Here is a 19672-nt window from a genome sequence, read left to right as displayed (position 1 = left end):
TCAACAAGCCACTGGTTGTTTAAAGACAAAATCAAGGCTCAAAGTTTTGAGGGAGGAGTTGGGTGCTTAATGGTCAGAGTGCATGCCAACAGTATTACAGTACAACAGTAAAATAATGTTATAGATCCCTTTTTTCAGAACATCAAAAAATCACAAACACACAAATGTCACAGCATCTCAGAATTTTATTTAAGGTTGATATAGTTTTTTTTAACAGTGATTTTTACAAAAATAAAATACACAACCAAAAGGTCAGTACAGGCCTCATTTACTCATACCTCATAACTTTAATTTCCAAAAGTACAAGGATAAATGCATGAGTCACAGACACCAAAGGAATATGGAATTTAACTACAGGCCATAACTGGTATCCATTATCTCTGATTTCCTTCCTAGGAAACACAGACTTCCTTTCAATCAGGGAACACCTTAAGACTCATACTGAGTAGATTCATGCTTCTTTTTTTAATAAAGCAGCAATGCTACACACCATATCCCATCAGTTAAATTGCTGAAATGGGCAAAATGCCAACTTATTAAAGGGATAGTTCACCAAAAATGAACATAAAAATAGAAAGTAAAAAAAAAACATGTGAAATCTGACTGTCAACACACTAAGTTTGACTCAAGGTGGTAGTTTTCTACATGTTTTTATGTGTGATTATGCTGAGGCAGCAATATTTTTGGAAGGCAATACAATGTCTGAATTTTTCAATCACAATATTCTTAATGAATAAACATTACATCTCATGTTTATGTACATATATCCCAACGTATCATTGTGTCACATAAATATATTTAAAAATATATTTTATTGGCTGTCCTGTGTTATAAAGCACTGAAATGGCCAATATGTGTGTGTTGACAATACAATTTCACACTCTTTGTTTGAAGTCGGCATGAAACAGAAGTTAAGATTTTTTGATATTTTGTGATGTACATCCAATTGAAACGGTCCTGAGATTTGACAAAATGGAGGGTCATGCATGATTTCATCCTTTAGGAACCGATTGGATCTTTTGTATTGTATTGAATCATTGGAAGATGGGTGTTGCTAACGAAATAAAAGAAAATTAACGAATGAACGAAAGCAGGGCTGAAACAAGACATGCCCTAATAGCCCCACCCTAAAGAAATTCCATGTGACCAGAAGTGAACAAAACTCATCTCGTGGGGTGAGGGAAGGATAAAGTATTTGATTAAAGATTATCAGGGCAAATTATTCATTCATTATACACTCATTATTCATTCCCTTATCTATCAGGGGTCGCCACAGCAGAATGAACCACCAACTATTCTGACATATGTTTTATGCAGCAGATGCCTTTTCAGCCGCAACCCAATACTGGGAAACACCCATACACTCTCTCAGTCATATACACACTTATACAGTAGTGGCAATTTTTTTTACCAAATTCAACTAAAGGGCATGTCTTTGGACTTGTGGGGGGAAAATGCAAATTCCACAAAGAAATCCCAACTGGCCCAGCCGGGACTTGAACCAGCAATCTTCTTGCTGTAAGGTGACAGTGCAAACCACTGAGCCACTGTGCCGCATAGAGCAAATTCATTTTTACTAAATAATGAAGTGCACAGATGTGTCATTTATAACAAGCACTTCTATATACAAATGAAAATTTCATGCCGACTTTAAAGACCTTTGGTCCTGATTGGCATCTACCCATCCAGATCTAAACAGGGTAAGTAAATGGTCACAGAATTTTCATTTATGGGTAAACTATTCCTTCAACAGATCAGACAATAAGCATTTAATTTAACATCTAAGTACTACATCTTTTGTCATTTTGTAATGCATTGTTTTGGGGGTTTTTAACATCAGGTTCACATAATCCAAGAAATGTAATCAGAAATGACATTGCTAAAAATGAACAAAACCACATGTTGAGGCAAATATTAAAATATATTTATATTTAAAACCATGCTTAAATTCTTAAAATACATACAAAATGAATGATTTTTAGGGACAGTCAACATTCTATAGGAAAATAGACTTGAATACAAAATACTCTAATGCCCTCTAGTGACGTACATAAAAGGGTCAGTGTGATTATCTCAGATAATAATGGCAATACAATGTCAGTATCTTTGGTTAAAATTCATATTAAATATACTCTCTATAAAAATAGCTGATAGCTGCTCTGTTCTCTGTTGCTTCCATGCACACATATATAACATAATGCCAGGTGTATTATGATTATCAAAAACACTGCACTTGCATTTTTTTAAGTGCACCAGTCATTTATGCATCACCAAATGAAATTACAAGAATAAAGATTGTTTTCAAACCCTCACACCATCCCTACCAAAATAATCTCCCACTAAACAGCTTTTTACAGGTAGCCACATCCCATGCTCATGCCACAGCTTGAGCTAGAAACACATTTAGGTCAGTAAATCGTCATTGAAAGTGCTGCAAAACCATTGCTTTTGAAAGTGCCACTCTTTGGAAAACCAACCAGATATCTTTCTTACAGTTGTCTTTGCATATTACTGGGATAGGAGAATGAGGATTTGCACACATTTACATGTATTATCCAAAGTGAGGGCACACTTCACCTTTCATAAGGTTTGGGGTCAATAAGATTTTTTTTAAAATGCATGTATACATAAAATGAATCAATAGTGACATTTATAATGTTACAAAATGGTCTACTGTATATAAATGCTGTTTTTAAACGTTATAATCATCACATTTTAAAATCATCAAAAATCATTGAATCTTATAGATAATGTTTAACATATTTCCACACAAATATTAAACATAATTACTGTTTCTTAAGCATGAACTCGCGATTTTAAAATGTTTTCTGAAGGATAACTAAAGACTGAAGAAATGTTCAGATTCAGCTTTTCCTCAGTTTTAAAAAAAAGAAATTGTATTATATTAAAATAGAAAACAGTTATATATTAAATTGTTACATTTTCACATAATTACTATTTTTTACTGCATTAATGCCCAAATAAATGCAGCCACACTAAACATTAATGACTTTTATGAAAGACATTAAAAAAATCTTACCAACCCCAAACTTTTGATGTGTGTTAAAGGCTGATTTATACTTCTATACTTTTATACGTCAAGCACACGCCTATGCTTCGGCGCAACCTCTCAAAAAATGTGGCAGGCTCTGTGACTGGTCGGCTTGGTAGCGCTGACGAGTGTGGGCGGGACCGAGAGCTGTGCGAACCTGTTGGAGCGAGTGTTTACAAGTGTCAAGTCCTGTGAAGTAGCTCCAGATGAAAAGTTTTGTTTTGTGTTTACCTCATAATTAAAGCTGTTGCACATCCTCCGGTTCCCGCCTCAAAATGAGTGAGTTTGAGCTACTTGTACATGAAGGTAGCGTTCAGAAAAAACAAAACATCAGCGAAGAAACTCAACACAGGAACTTTTTATGTTAAAAGAACATAAAAACCTCACAAGCTAGCATTTCAGAAGAGTTATTGCAGAGCAACACAAACAGCGCGCAAAAATATAATTGCAGAACTACGCGCAAGCCATGCGCTGTGAGTCATGCCAATCACTTGACGCAGAAGTATAAACCAGGCTTTATGTGTGACCATCAGCCACGACTCTAACTATTGGTTAAATTAACAAAAGTGCCCACATTTTTTATACTATGAATAAAAATGGCAATACGCATCAAAATACCATTTTCATAACCAAATACATAGCAATTGTTTTTCTCAATACAATCGTCAATCCATTCCTTTGTCTGAAGCCTAAAAGAACATATTTGAAACTTCTCTTTCGCAGATGATGAGTAATAGATGGATGCTCCTCAAGAGGAGCTGAGGGTTTCTGTCTCCTCCTCGACTCCCTGCTCATCCGGATCAATGATTTCCCATGTGGAGCTGGATGCCGGAAGGCTGGATGACGGGGAAACGGAGTTCCTGGTGAGACTGGACCGCGTGAGGAAACCAAATCTAAAGGTTTGAGTGAGAGGAGATAAGAGAGCTCTAAATCACTGAGATAAAACTGACACAACAGGAGATTTCAGAGCTATTTTTGAAATCGTTCAGTAGCTAGCTGGCATGCTAGCTTACTAAGGTTGCTAAGCCGAAGAGTGAAATGTGATTAAGAGATTAGGGTTTTCCTAAGAACATGTAGTATGAATGCTGCTAAAAGCCTGAAGATACAGCTGATATGTCTGAGTATATCACATGTGATGCACAAACAAGAGAGTTTTAAAAAAATGCATGACCTCTCAATGAGTATATTGTTCATTATGCATAGCTAGAATTCACCGGCTTTCATACTTGATGTCCCATGCTTTACAATGTGCATTTAAAGGTTCACTAAGCAATATTTGAAAAAGACACACTTGAAGCCAGTCAGCAGTAAGGGGCGTGTCTCGTAATGGTAGCAGGGATATCAAAAAAGGGCAAGGTCCTTTTTGGTAATAGGCGTGTTTGTTTTAGTGCTTTTAAATATCAACAGTGTTTGTCAAAACTCACTTAGTGCACCTTTAATATGCATGTTTAGCAAGCCCAACCTGCCCTTCAAGCCACACTGCAAAAGTGTCTGTCAGATAACCTAAAATATTGTGAACCAAAAATATAAATGCCTAAAAGTCAGGTAACATAAAAATATGAATGTGTGAGTAATCCAGTTCTCACTGAATGTAGGTAATTTATTTTGGTGCATTTAAACAATACAGATTTATTAAGCAGATATATTTATTAAACTAATATTTTAGTCACCATCTTTAGAAATAGAAAGGTACAGGGTGTCCGCTGGGTCTTAAAACATATTAAAATGTCTTAAATTTCAAAAACTACATTTTAGGCCTTAAAAGGTTTTAAATTCTGAACTATCGGGTTGTAGGTCTTAAATAATTTTAAATAGGTCTTAATTTTGCTTTGTCCAAGTAAAACTACTCAGTTGGGCCGACAACCATCCAATCACCAATACATCTCAATAAAACCTTATTTCTTATATTTAGGTTTTTTATTGCAGAGATAGAATTCACAACAGCTGTTAGACATTTTAACAGCAAATTCTACAAATTAGATTCCTAATCAGGAAAGAAAACTAAAAAAAATTACACGATTCCTCAACCCTCTTTCTAAAATTAGTTTAGAAAAGTCTAAAATTTTATTCTTAATGGTCTTAAAAGGGTCTTAAAAGTCTTAAATTTGATTTGCTGAATCCTGCAGAAACCCTGAAGATAATACATTTAAATTCATGCTAATAATTGCAAAAAAATGACTAAATTTCAAATGACTAAACTACTAAATTTCAGCACTGTGTGTATGATATATATATATATATATATATATATATATATATATATATATATATATATATATATATATATATATATATATATATATATATCATACACACAGTTGAAGTCAAAATTCAAAGCGGGGCTAATAATTCTGACTTCAACTGTATATATTTATTCATTCATTCATTTTCTTTTCGGCTTAGTCCCTTTATTAATCTGGGGTCATCACAGCGGAATGAACCACCAACTTATCCAGCACGTTTTTACGCAGCCCTTCCAGCCATAACCCATCTCTGGGAAACATCCACACACTTTGGACAGTTTAGCCTACCCAATTCACCTGTACTGCATATCTTTGGACTGTGGGGGAACCCACGCGAACGCAGGGAGAACATGCAAACACTCCACACAGAGACGCCAACTGACCCAGCCGAGGCTCGAACCAGCGACCTTCTTGCTGTGAGGCGACAGCACTACCTACGGCGCCACTGCGTTGCCCAAGTGTGTGTGTGTGTGTGTGTGTGTGTGTGTGTGTGTGTGTGTGTGTGTGTGTGTGTGTGTGTGTGTGTGTGTGTGTGTGTGTGTGTGTGTGTGTGTGTGTGTGTGTGTGTGTGTGTGTGTGTGTGTGTGTGTGTGTGTGTGTGTGTGTGTGTGTGTGTGTGTGTATATATATATATATATATATATATATAGACGTATATTGTAGGGGTGTCAAAATTAATTGTTTCTACGGTGCACCGCGATGCGGACACGGAAAATTCGGTATCGGTTCAGTAATAGATCATAACCGGTTATTACCTACTGCATCATTTATATCATACGCGCTATATTACGGTAGCTTACTATGGCGAGGGAGGCAATCGCGAGTAATCAAAATGCTCAAACGCAGAAACTCTGCACAATTCACTGCGTGTGAGTTTGCTGGTCTTTCACTGACACGGTTACAGCAGAAGCCCTATTTCACTGCTGTGGAGAAATGAAAGTAAACTCCATTTCTGCCTCTCTTTCTCTCTCTGTATCTCACTCATTGCGGACATTTGACCTGCAGGCGTGAGGTAACTTTTCCTCTCCTCTCGGTTGTTACAGCAATACTTCTGGACACGAGTGCTAGTCTGCAGAGCGAGTTTTTTCCTGCACGTCTGTCATGGATCAGCTGTGATCGCCGCAGCCGTTTATCAGTGTCACTCATCGATGAACAGCGCCAGAGTGTTAGAGCCAACCGCAGCCCTTTCTGTCGATTGCGTGACCAATCATAGGGGTGCAAGAACTCGTTTGACAAAGCTCAGAAAGTAAGCGGGATATTTACGTTTGTTTATTTGCTATAAATGCTCACGTCGATCTGTACATGTACTTTAGTTTTTAAAGATACAGTTCATATATCTGACAAAAAGTTCATAAAGTTCATATATAAGGACAAAACTGTATTACAAATAATATTTAAATATATTTCTAAATTTTAATACAAGAATGGTTGTGCTGTGAAGTAAAATCATATTGTGTATGGAAAGCATCATCAATGCACTGTGATGCACCGAGATATCGAATTGAACCAAATCGATGGCATAATAATCATAACCGAACTGAACCGTGAGACCAGTATTCTTTGCATAACATGCAGCACTAAATGCATTAAAAAGTAAATTGCAGAATAATTATTATATTATAAAACATTAATCAAATAACATTATGAACAACCACAAGTGCATATGAAGCATAAATTTTACTATTACTAAAATTGACTACTTAAACTTAACAGCATAAAAGTCAATAGTAAACAACACCATTAGACTTCATTTATGCTGTTGCTCAAAAACAAATCTGAAACTATAAAAACAAACTAAATCTTTACCTTCAAAGGGTTTCTGCAGGTTTCAGCAAGCTAAATTTAAGACATTTTTAAGACCATTATGAATTAAATTTTAGACTCATACAGGGCTAAACGCTAGGGAGTTTTTCAACTAGCCCAGTAGGAAAAGATGTTTATTTGCCCTATCAAACATTTTTTGATTAATTTAATAAATGTTTATAATATTTTAGTTAATTCTGAGCAAAATATTTTAAATGTTGTGTCAAAACAAGCAAGCTCTATTTGTACACATACACTTTTTTCTGTAGTAGTAGTTGTGCATACAAATAAATGTATGCACAACAATCTGTCCAGGTCAGCTTCCTCAGTAGTAAATACATGGAGAACTTTTAAACAAATGTTATTGTAGGGCAAATAATTAAACCATAGTGGTAAATAGAGTTAAATATTACATTCTTAAATAAAAGGTTGAGATAGATTGTTGGTTATTGGATGGGTGTATGCCAGATTGGGTAGCTATACATGATAAAGGAAAATTAAGACCTGTTTAAAAAGGATTCACAATATTTCAGTAGATTTGGGACTTTTTAAGGCCTAATATTTAGTTTTTGAGATCTAAGACTTTTTAAGAACCCAGAGACACCATGATTCATAATGTATTTATCTGCAGTAGACTGAAGGCTAATCCCATAAACCTAATTCTGCTGAGACCAGTTTTCGGTGACCTAGGTTAGCATTTAAGTACAGAAATGAGTTCTTGAAGTATGTCTATAAGGTTTTAGCATGAATGCATCACTCACAGGTTTCTGATACGTGACTCTTGCGGTCTGCTGTCAGTGCTGTCTGTATCAATGTCTTCATTTCCACTCCTCTCAAACAAAGGCCCGTCTGTCTCATCTCTGCATGACGGTGAAAGAAACACAGTCAAACACAATGGTAATCATGTTGACATTTATTACCAGAATGTTTGTGTCGCATACTTACGTGCTACATTCGCTAACAGGTATGCCGAGCATTTTAGACTTGATGACGGTTCTCTGCTTTTTTATAGCTGAGCGCACAGCATCGAGTAAAAACCCTGGACATCTCTCATCATTCAGGATTTCCCTGAGGAAACACAGATAAGCGTGTGTTCAGATTGTGATATTGTTTGCAATAATTGGACTGTTCAATGAATAAATGTAGTACAGTAGCACATGTGCGATTACAGTTTTACATGTGTATGAGCCTGTTTACACACAATGAGATTTACTGAGATATACTTTTACTCCAAATTCACTTCTTAACACAGGGTTCCCACGCTTTCATGAACAGCAGATTCAAGGACTTTCAAGCTATTTTTAAAGCACCATTTTAAATCAAGCACCTTTATACAGTGCATGCGGAAAGTATTCATAGTGCTTAATTTTTTCCACATTTTTTTGTTACAACCTTATTCCAAAATGGATTAAATCCATTAATTTCCTAAAAATTCTACACACAATGGCCCTTAATGACAATGTGAAATTTTTTTTTAGAAATTGTTGCAAATTTATCAAAAATAAAAAACCTGAAAAATCTTTGTTGATGCAAATTGGCAGCAATTACAGCAATTACTCAAGTCTTTTTAAATATGATGCCACAAGCTTGGCACACCTGTCTTTGGGAATTTTTGCCCATTCCTCTTTGCAGTACCTCTCAAGCCCTATCAGGTTGGATGGGAAGCAACGGTGTACAGTCATTTTCAGATCTCTCCAGAGATGTTCAATAGGATTTAGGTCTGGGCTCTGGCTGGGGCACTCAAGGACATTCACTGAGTTGTTGTGAAGCCACTCCATTGATATTTTGGCAGTGTGCTTTGGGTCATGCTCTGGGTTCCAAACATCTTCCACTTACGGATGATGCAGGCCCCTAAGGCTGTGCGATTTGAGGAAAATATCTAATTGCAATTTTTTTTGGTCGCTCGCTAACTTTCAGTATGAATGAAAAAGTAATTATTATTATCATATAATTATTATTATATATCATATGATATCATATATGATTATGTGAATGCTTATACAATGTATTTTTAAGATGGAAATTTGGAAAGATAATACTTCTAAATATTCAGGGGTTTTTATCATCACTGTTATTGTTATCGCACCAAATACCAGAAAAGAATTTGATAGGGTTTTATGTGATGTAGTCCATATCTGCCATTCCTATTGCTGAACTATGTGAAACAGATGTCTCACCTTTGGTAATATGCAAGCTCCTCTTTCACCAGAAAGAGATTGGCCTTCAGCTCATTCCTCTCAAAAAGCATGTCTCGTACTTCCTGCTTAGTAAAACACGGCCGGTTTGGATCCTTCAAGTCAATGATCATCTTATCTGTAAGGTCAATGGCTGAACTGCTCTGAAGGAGGCAAAGGTGGAGAAATATGAGTACGTGATTCAAGCACCATAAATGTCTAACTGAGCTGTTATAATAAAATTATGCAAGATAAAAACAAAAGACACAATTTGCACGTTCTTATTATTAATCCTTTAATTAATCACAAAATGTGTAGTACGCACAGTGCAGCCTAAACAAGAGGTGTGATTTCATAAGAAACATTTAGCATTTATCATTAATAATATTTTGATATATAAATTAATATATTTAAATGTAAAATAATTCTGACCACAGTTATGTACACAACTGTTTAGTGCTTTAAAAATCCTCTTAGTCTGCAAACTTAACCTTTTTCAGTTGAGCTAAAACGTTTATTTGATTTTTGAATTGAAGTCTTATCTATTAAGGATAACAATGAAAGTTAAGTGTTAATTAAGATCAATTTAAAAAGAAAATATTTATAAATAATTCTACAGATCTAGTAAAGTGCATTAAATCCTTTTAATTTGGACTTATACACAGGCATATAATATAAAAAATATAATAATTTTAACTTATTCTTTTCTATTTATTTTTCTCTATTCTTCTCTTTTTTTTATTTCTGAATCTGAACCATCTCTGTTAATTAAGAAGCTAGTAAACAGGGTCAGAAATTAACACATGTAGCAAAAAATTCAAGATTAGAGATCAAAAAATACCTCAAAATCATAAAAATAATATCACAATTAAAGACAAATTAAAGTTAAATCTACAAAGAATGAAAGGTTCAATTTGTGATATTACATTTAGACATATGCAAGTTACATCAGATATTATTTTGATTTATTTTAACTGCTTAAATTGAAGTATTTGACTGTAGTATAGACAAAACTTATACAATTAGTAAGGTAGTTATAAAAACTGCCCTCACAATGTTTACAAAAAAAGCCCCAAGAAATCACATCCAATATTGCCCCTAATAAAAAATAATAATTTCTGACCCTGCTAGAAATGCGAAAAAGATTCTGACATGGATTTAATGTCAAAATGCAATCAAGCATCAAAAGCCTGTAAGCTGAAGGGAGTTGTGCACAAACATGTCCGTTCCACTGCTGTGAGGGCAAGCATGACCTATATATGCCTCATCCAACCAACCAAAGCGGAAATTAGTGTGCAACATAATAATACTTCAACCCCTCAAAGGGAACGTAGAAGCTTCAGTGAGATTAAACCTTTAGGAAACAGACATACACACGTTCCCTCGTATAAACTAAAAGCAGCTTATTATTAAAAATTGTGACTAACCGTTTCAGCAACAGTATGTACACTGGATCTTTCCAGTTGTGAGTTCAGACGCTGTATCTCTTTCTGTTTTTCGCACAGGTCGGCCTCCATGTCAGCTTTTCTCTCCACTGCGCTCTTCATCTGTGTATGTATGATGTTCTGCTTGTGTCTGAGCTCTGCGTTTATCTTCATTAGTCGCTCCTGCTGCTCCTGGAGCTGAACAACAAAATGCAGACACACTTCTTCTCACTGAATATCATTTACGAATGCTAACAATCCAAAAAAAAAGTTCACTTGTTAGTTTATAGATCTTCTGTTAATTTTCGATGCGACTTTTATCTGTGTGGCACCAGTCTGGCCAGTTTCATACCCAAGGCAAAGCAAACACAACATAATAGGGGAAACTCTGAACTGTAGTGTATGTGACCACACGTATGTGCCTCTAATGCAATTCACCAGCAAATAATTGGCAGCCACAACTGCTGTCGTGCCGCTTGTTTATTTTGTGTCAGTTGCTGCGACACACTGTTGACATTGTGTCCTAAATTCAACATGAAAAACCTTGATGTGGTAAAAAGCTAAAGTAGGTTTGATGAAGAGAAAAGGTCTGTTTCACTGTAGGGGAAAATCCTTGTTACTATTGTTGTATTGTTTGCATTTTGAAAAGAAATCTCAAATAGATTTTTGAGTATTGTATCTTTAAGGCCTTGACACACATGCAAATTAGAAGAACAAACTGGGGTGACATCTTTTTGAACAAAATCAGCCCAAATTTGTTTTGAGTTTGATACAGTCTGCTAAATGTCTTTAATTTGTATTTATATGAAAGTCTCCCACATTTCTTCAGTTTAGTCTGTCCATGTGGAAAAGACTAAACATGGGAGAGCTGAGTTGTAGTACAAATTGTTGAGATGCACTGATATAGAAACTTTGGTCAAAATCGATAAATAATTCATTCATTCATTCATTTTAGCTCAGTGCCCCCATCAATCTGGGGTCACCACAGCGGAATGAACCACCAACTTATCCAGCATATGTTTTACGCAGCGGATGCCCTTCCAGCTGCAACCCAACACTGGGAAACATCCATACACACTCGTTCACAGACATACACTACAACCAATTTATCTTACTCAATTCACCTGTACTGCATGCTGTACTGAACAGAACATGCAAACTCCACACAGAAATGCCAACTGACCAAGCCAGGGCTCAAACCAGCAACCTTCTTGCTGTGAGGCGATTGTGCTACCCACTGTGCCACCATTGATAAATGATAATTCTACAATTTTCAAGCAAATAACAAATCATTAATCGTCATTAATCGTCCACTTAAGAGATTTGTTCAAAATGCTGATTCATTCAGTGACGAAACAAATTATGCTTTTGTAGGAGACTCATTTAATTTTTCTTACATTTTTCATAGACAGCAGCAAAGCTTTTTTTCTGAACCATTAGTATATAACATACTATTTTATTTAGTTGTCAACTCTGAATTATGTAAGCAAACTGGCAACCTTTACTGTAAACAAACATATTGCACTTTTTATGAACTGTAGCTGTACCATGAGTATTATGAGCAGTGATTCCTGTAGGACTTTTTCCAGCTGTGGCGGCAGACCTTTTACACAGATCTACCAACTACCTATTCTGTTATTTCAATGACAAATGTCGTGAGCGCAGTATTACAAGTCAAGGTCACATTTATGTAATACGAGTATGCGAATCTCTTTGCTTGCGCGCCGATCTCCAATGTTTGTGCACAAAACTTCTTACCTCAAATATACGGTGCTCAAGTGCAGATTTTCTTGTGCGCTCTCAAAAAACCATGAAGTGCAATTTAATGCGTTTATGTAACAAGTATGTCTCTAACATTTATTAGATTTGCTAAGAATATTTATGAATGTCTCCAATAGACCTACAGAGCAGCATTAATGTGTCCTGAAGTAAAGTGAAACGGCTATAAACTCCAGCAAGATAAAGTCATTGTATGCAGAGCCATAGACTTTTATCTATAAAGTATAATTATGGAAACTGTGTTCATTGAAACTGAAAGCTACGCTGTGTTTGTTAGTCAGTCAGAATGTCACCTTAAAGGGTTAAACAAATAACGCACAGCACTACTGCGATTACAGAATAGTTTGCGCTTTTATAATTCACTTACCTTTTATTGCATTTTGGTGTGATTATAACCCGCCATTAAAAAAACAACAACGACTGAATGTTTTAAATGAGAAGCTGTTAATGTAGCCGTCGTAAGATGAATTTTGGTGTGGTGCCTCGCCATGGAAGAATGAATGTTGCGGAAACCATGATGAGGCATTCAGTGGTTTTTTTGGCACTTTTGGCAGATTTTTTCTAATTTTATCTAATAAACGAATACAAATAATCATCTGAGTTCTGTCATTTTATTATAACACTTCTAACCCAAAGAGCCATAGTTCAAACCCTGGTGAGAGTGATTGATAATTTGCAGGTTCATTTGAGCAGCTCAGTTTATTTACCGCTTCCACCTCCTTGGACATGCTGGAAATCTCCTGAACCTTCGCTCTTAACTCATCACGCTGCTTATCCACTACTTCCTTCAGCTTGAGCATCACCTCTCGCTCCTGCCGCTGTGTGCGGTCTAGAAAAAAGAAATGTATGGTCACATTTTAAAACAATGCATAGAGCAGTGATGTTCTAGAAATGGGGAGGCCAAATTTTTCTAATGAATGGCCAAAAGCCATCTTTGATTGAGGCTAGTGAGCTGAAGGTAAAAATAGTTGCCATGGGTAATTTCTTAATTTATTTAATAATATTTAAAAAATAACTAAAAAACACTGATTTATATTAACTAATACAGTATAATTCTTTAACATATAATAATGAACGTATTACTGTAAATCTCATTTATCTCTTTTATAACAGAATGGAGTTACACTAGTTTTTGCCTTGATTTGCTCACAGATGTCTTCTGCATAGTCCTCTATCTGTCGAGTGACATTGTTTACATTTTTAAAAATCTGATTCATTTACAACATTTCATTGTAACACTTCATTTCAGTTAGCTTTTTTTTGTAGCTCACTAATAAAAAAAAAGGTTACGTCAAATTTGTAATGACCCCCAACCCTCATTCGCCCCAACCCTCTAACATCTTTCTCAATCTCTGTTGGCACCAATAGCCTAGTGGTTAAGTGCGCCGACATATAGTACCATGGTGCTCACGGTGACCCAAGTTCGATTCCAGGCTCGAGGTCCTTTGCTGACCCCTCTCTCTGCTGCCAACTATTTTCTGTCAATTTTTTGCACTATTCTATCCATTAAAGGTTAAAACCCCCTAAAAAATAAATAAATGCATTTCCCTAACATTACCTGCTTCAGGATTTTGTCAGCTTCTATGGGCGAAGCATTCCTGACTGCTGACTTAACAGTAATAAATGAGGGAAAATAACCACACCCTTGAAGGAGATTAACTGAATGTTATTCAGCCCAAACTGAAAATATGAGCTCATCTGCTCTAAGAAACATCTAAAATAAGGAGCGAGACAACAACCCAATTGGGGAATCCCCTGACTTTGCTTTGTACAAGCACCAACACTGTGGACTTTATACTGTACACAACAATTATAATAAATTAAATTGGTGCTATAAGGAAAGGCAATGGGCCTTTAACAATTATAAACCAATACAAGACTTTGGATAATAATTACCCTTACAAATAACAGATTATAACAGTTTTAATAACAGATTTTATAACATTTTACAGAAAAAATGTCTGATTTAAAACAATTATATTTCTGAATTCTAGATCCTATTGTGAATGGTTCATATATGATTGGTTCATTGCTAAAACCTCAGAATGTAACCAAAATGTCATAACTAGATCTTTAAAGGAAAACATCAGACTTTTTTGGTCTCTGGGATGTGCGTAACAATACCAAAGAAATGTCTATTGTTACTTTGGTTTCGTTATGACTATAATATATGAGTATAATTTATGAAACATTTCGTTTGCATTCCAGAAAGTGTACTTAATCTATTATTACAATGTAAATGATCATTTAAATGATCTTAATTAAATTAGATTTTAATTTGACAGTACTATTTGTATATATTCTTTAACGCTTATGTGCTTCTCATGTCATTTTACCTTCTTTTGAGTGAGTGCATTGTATGCGAGTCAGAAGCTCTTGGTTTTCTTCTTTTAGCTGATGCACCTGGGACTGTAACACTTCTAGGTTGTTCTTCAGTTTCTTCTCCGTCAGATGCCAGTCCTGAAGAAAGACAAAGCAAAACGTTGCAAAAAAGAATAAAAATCCTTTCAAACCACAAACACGTGAAGTGAGACTCACCAGATGTCAGCCTGACATTAGTTTCAAAAGCCCAACAATTTACCAGATCACTTGAGAACACAATGGTTTGTAAATCTATTTATGCATAATTGATGCAGGACAGTCCCTGCGCATTACATAAACAACCCCAAGCAGACAAATTATTATTAGAGAGGATGTACAGTATTTTCATTTTATTTTTACGAATGAGGTGTCCAATAGAGTGCTGCAGCTGTGACATCAAAACATAACTAATTTACTTCTGGTTTCTTCAAGATTTTCCTAAGTGTTATTTAAATAGGGGGTTTTCATTTTACAAGCTCTGTGAAAAGCACAACTTACCACTACTTGGATGTTTCGTTGTACGAAATAAACTACTGACAATATACACTTACTGGCCACTTCATTAGGTACACCTTACTAGTGCCGGGTTGGACCCCCTTTTGCCTTTCAGAACTGCCTTAATCCTTCGTGGCATAGATTCAATAAGGTACTGGAAATATTCCTCATTTTGTAGTACCAAAAAGAGAGATTTTGGTCTATATTGACTTGATAGCATCATACAGTTGCTGCAGATTTGTCGGCTGCACATCTATGATGCGAATCTCCCATTCCACTACATCCCAGACATTCTCTATAAGATTGAGCTCTGGTGACTGTGGAGGCCATTTGAGTACAGTGAAATATTGTCATGTTCAAGAAACCAGTCTGAAATGATTCACACTTTATGACATGGCACGTTATTTGCTGGAAGTAGCCATCAGAAAATGGGTACACTGTGGTCATAAAGGGATGGACATAGTCAGCAACAATACTCAGGTAGGCTGTGGCGTTGACACAATGCTCAATTGGTACTAATGGGCCCAAAGTGTGCCAAGAAAATATCCCTCACACCATTACACCACCACTACCAGCCTGAATCATTGATACAAGGCAGGATGAATCCATGCTTTCATGTTGTTGAAGCCAAATTCTGACCCTACCATCCGAATGTCGCAACAGAAATCGAGACTCATCAGACCAGGCAACGTTTTTCCAATCTTCTATTGTCCAATTTTGGTGAGCCTGTGCCAATTGTAGCCTCAGTTTCCTGTTCTTAGCTGACTTGAGTGGCACCTGGTGTCATCTTTTGCTGCTGTTGCCCATCTGCCTCAAGTTTGGATGTGTTGTGCATTCAGAGATGCTCTTCTGCATACCTCAGTTGTAACGAGTGGTTATTTGAGTTACTGTTGTCTTTCCATCAACTGGAACCAGTCTGGTCATTCTCCTCTGACCTCTGGCATCATCAAGGCATTTGCACCCACAGAATTGCCGCTCACTGGATATTTTCTACAGATATTACTACAGATGGTTGTGCGTGAAAATCCTAGTAGATCAGTAGTTTCTAAAAATACTCAGACCAGCCCGTCAGGCACCAAAAACCATGCCACATTCAGACACCTAAATCACTTTTCTTCCCCATTCTGATGCTCGATCTGAACTGCAGCAGATCGTCTTGACCATGTCTACATGTTTAAATCCATTAAGTTGCTGCCATGTGATTGGCTAATTAGAAATTTGTGTTAACGAGCAGTTGGACAGGCATACCTAATAAAGTAGCCGGCGAGTGTATTTGCATATTTAAAAATATTTATATTCGTTTATTTAATAAAGTTTTTTTAGAGAGTTATCAAAAAATATATATCCCTAATGTTTAAACAATTTGTTCACATTGTGTGTAATATCCTACCTTTTTATTAATAATTTCATGCCTAGATTTATGATGATCAACTGCATTGTAATAACATGAGCGTAATAGAAATAATAAAACCAAACATGTTTGTCTTGAGAGCATCAGAGACACGTGCTGTAAAGGATCCGCAGTTCATTTGTATTTAAAGGCACATGAAAACAGCATGTTTACTATCACTCAAAAATGCGCATCTGCAGGACCTGTGGAGTAGTTTGAGCTAAACTTCAGACAGTTTACATTCATTCATTCTCTTTTCGGCTTAGTCCCTTTATTAATCAGGGGTCGCCACAACGGAATGAACCGCCAACTTATCCAGCATATGTTTTTTGCTGTGAGGCGAACGTGCTACCCACTGCACCACCGTGCACCACCATCTTTTATGTCTTTTCATTTTACTTTGCTTCAAATCAAAGTTTGTAATTTGATTCAACTTGTAGGTATTTGTTTTCATTCACTTATATTAATTATTAATACTTTATTAGAAATACCAGTAAAAGTATCTGCCCTGATGGGAAAAAAAGTGGGCAGGTACTAATGTATTGTAATAATATTAATGGATAACATTTTATTTTTAATCGTCATCCTGTTACACGTTCCATGTACTTACTAGTCATTACTAGGGGCGGACTTAGTAATTTGGGGGCCCTAAGCAATTCCAGGTATGGGGCCCTAGCACTGAAATTCAAAACACTCTCTTTCTCTACAGATTTTCTTTTCTCTCAGTAGATTTGTTGTAAATAAATGGCATGTTTAAATATATATTTTAAGTGAAACCTTTATCTTCCTAATGTAAAATTAAATACAATAAATTCACAAATATAAAACAAGTTTACCTGCTTACCTGGCTTATTGGTTAGGTCCAACTTGGTCGTTACAAACAATTATTTAAGCATAATTACATAGATCTAACCCTTACCATATAGTAAGATCGTGTAATTAATCAATATAACTCAGTAGTTAAATGAACAGTTACACTGTAAGAAGGACATCTTAAAATAAAGTGTAACCAAATAATGTTATTATTATTAAATATTACGAGGACACGAAGTAAAAGATAACAGGCATACATATGAAAAGGAAGGAGATATAATTTTGATATATTGGCTACAACATTCACATAATGGATCGGCGAACAAATCGTTTTAATGAACGGATTAACTGTCAAAACGAAATCATTAAACCCCATCACTTATTTGATGAGGGGCAGGGCAGGCCGGAAGTGACCTCTATTGGCATTTTCTGTAATGATCGAAATGTAATTCGAGTCAAAAAAGCACTCATCCGAAAGTGGCTATATTAATAGACTGTTTTAACAGAGTCTCGCTAGTCTTGTTACACGAACAGTGTTGACATGTCGACCATGTTGTGTGTTCTTCTCACCCGACTCTCTGCGCTGTTGCTGGTCTCTTCGCATTCCTTCACATGCCGTTTCTTCTGCTGCTGTAACTGTAAAGTCTCGAACGCTTTTAATAATTCCTCTTCTTTACATTTATGAGACTGGTTTCTCGCTGCAAAACTCTCCAGGAGCTCCAGCACTTTCACTATGTGAGACACCAGACCTTCCACACTCGACTTGCCATAGCTGTCGATCAGCTTCTCCACTTCTGCTCCCACCACTTTCGCGATTTCATACACATCATCCACCGTCATAGAGGAAAATGTCCTGTTGAAACACGAATGTGTCTTCTTCACTATATCGTTTTGGTTTTCTTCGACGGCTATCACGCAAGTCTCCATAGTGCACTTGAGCTGAACTTGAATTCAAACAGCGAGAATAGACAATTATCAGTCTGATCTAAACATCCTTCTAGTTGCGATTCAGCCCGAACGTTGTGTCGTTTCACTTTTAAACGCTTGCATATTCGCTCCGGGTTGTTTTATAAATACATCTTTTGTTGATACGCTCCAATAAGCACGACTGAGTTATAAAACCCGACATATCTCTTTGCGTTGGGAAAACTTGCATGTCATAACTTGATGATCCACGCACGCGTCACGAACATGCGGGCGAATTATGGCCGTGCTTGTTTGCATTGTGATCTTTTATTGAAAGTAGCTGAATAGATCTTAACTGAGATGGTTGTCCCTCCTTCTTTTCTGACCAATGCAACTAGAGAGCTATAACGCAGCATATATGGCAAGCCATTTTAATATTAAAAGTACTCAAGATAGTTTAAACTTTACATATAAATATTTGTTAGATACTTGTACTTCTAATAGCAATAAGTCTCTATTCCTGGTCAACTAGTTTATCTATAGTGGGCTGCCTGCTCTAAGTAGCATCTATCCCAGTTGTAACACTTATTTGGTACTACTGCTTTTAATGTAATTTCTACCGAAAAAAAAACCCATCTTAAACCAGCCTAGGCTGGTTGGCTGGTTTTAGAGGGGTTTGGGCCATTTCCAGGCTGGTCTTAGCTGGTCAGGCTGGAAAAATGACCAGCTGGTCAAGCTGGTTTTAGCTGGTCATTTTCCAGCCTGACCAGCTAAGACCAGGCTGGTTGGCCAAAACCCCTCTAAAACCAGGCTGGTCGACCAGCTAAAACCAGCCTAGGCTGGTTTAAGCTGTTTTTTCAGCAGGGATAAACAGATTATTATTAGTTATTAAAGAAAACAAATACACCATATGGCATACTGTAATAAATAGCTACTAGTATCTATTAAGTAACCACACAGTAAACTGATAATTTTTTAGTTTTGGTAAATAACTCAGTATTTATGCAACTCTACAGTAATATAATTGCTTTAAAGCTTGCCTGTGCATATTTTTGAGATCATGCAAATGGAAGCACATCACTATTAAGTGTATCAAACGAAGCTGTATAAGTGCTAGATAACTGCAATAAATAAATATTTAGGTTTTTTTTTCGTCATTGGCAACATTGCATTGCCACAAACACACAGAAGAACAATGGCAGGTTCAAATTAGCTTAAAGGGGTGGTCCACT

At 36.2% G+C, this 19672-nt stretch overlaps 1 protein-coding gene across 1 annotated transcript; it reads right to left on the bottom strand.

The window, feature by feature from the left end:
• Positions 1–167: 167 nt before the first annotated feature.
• On the bottom strand, positions 168–18753 carry rilp (Rab interacting lysosomal protein). The gene is made up of 8 exons (XM_056473628.1): positions 18105–18753; positions 14812–14935; positions 13183–13304; positions 10700–10894; positions 9276–9436; positions 8044–8166; positions 7860–7958; positions 168–3945 (listed from the first exon to the last, which is right to left on the bottom strand). Exons 1-8 carry the CDS (start codon positions 18459–18461, stop codon positions 3801–3803), a joined length of 1326 nt encoding a protein of 441 aa, XP_056329603.1. The 5' UTR covers positions 18462–18753; the 3' UTR covers positions 168–3800.
• Positions 18754–19672: the final 919 nt, after the last annotated feature.

Source organism: Danio aesculapii, chromosome 15 (assembly GCF_903798145.1).
Source record: "Danio aesculapii chromosome 15, fDanAes4.1, whole genome shotgun sequence".
In the NCBI taxonomy this organism is placed as follows: domain Eukaryota; kingdom Metazoa; phylum Chordata; class Actinopteri; order Cypriniformes; family Danionidae; genus Danio; species Danio aesculapii.
This window is presented reverse-complemented; position numbering and strand designations above follow the sequence as displayed.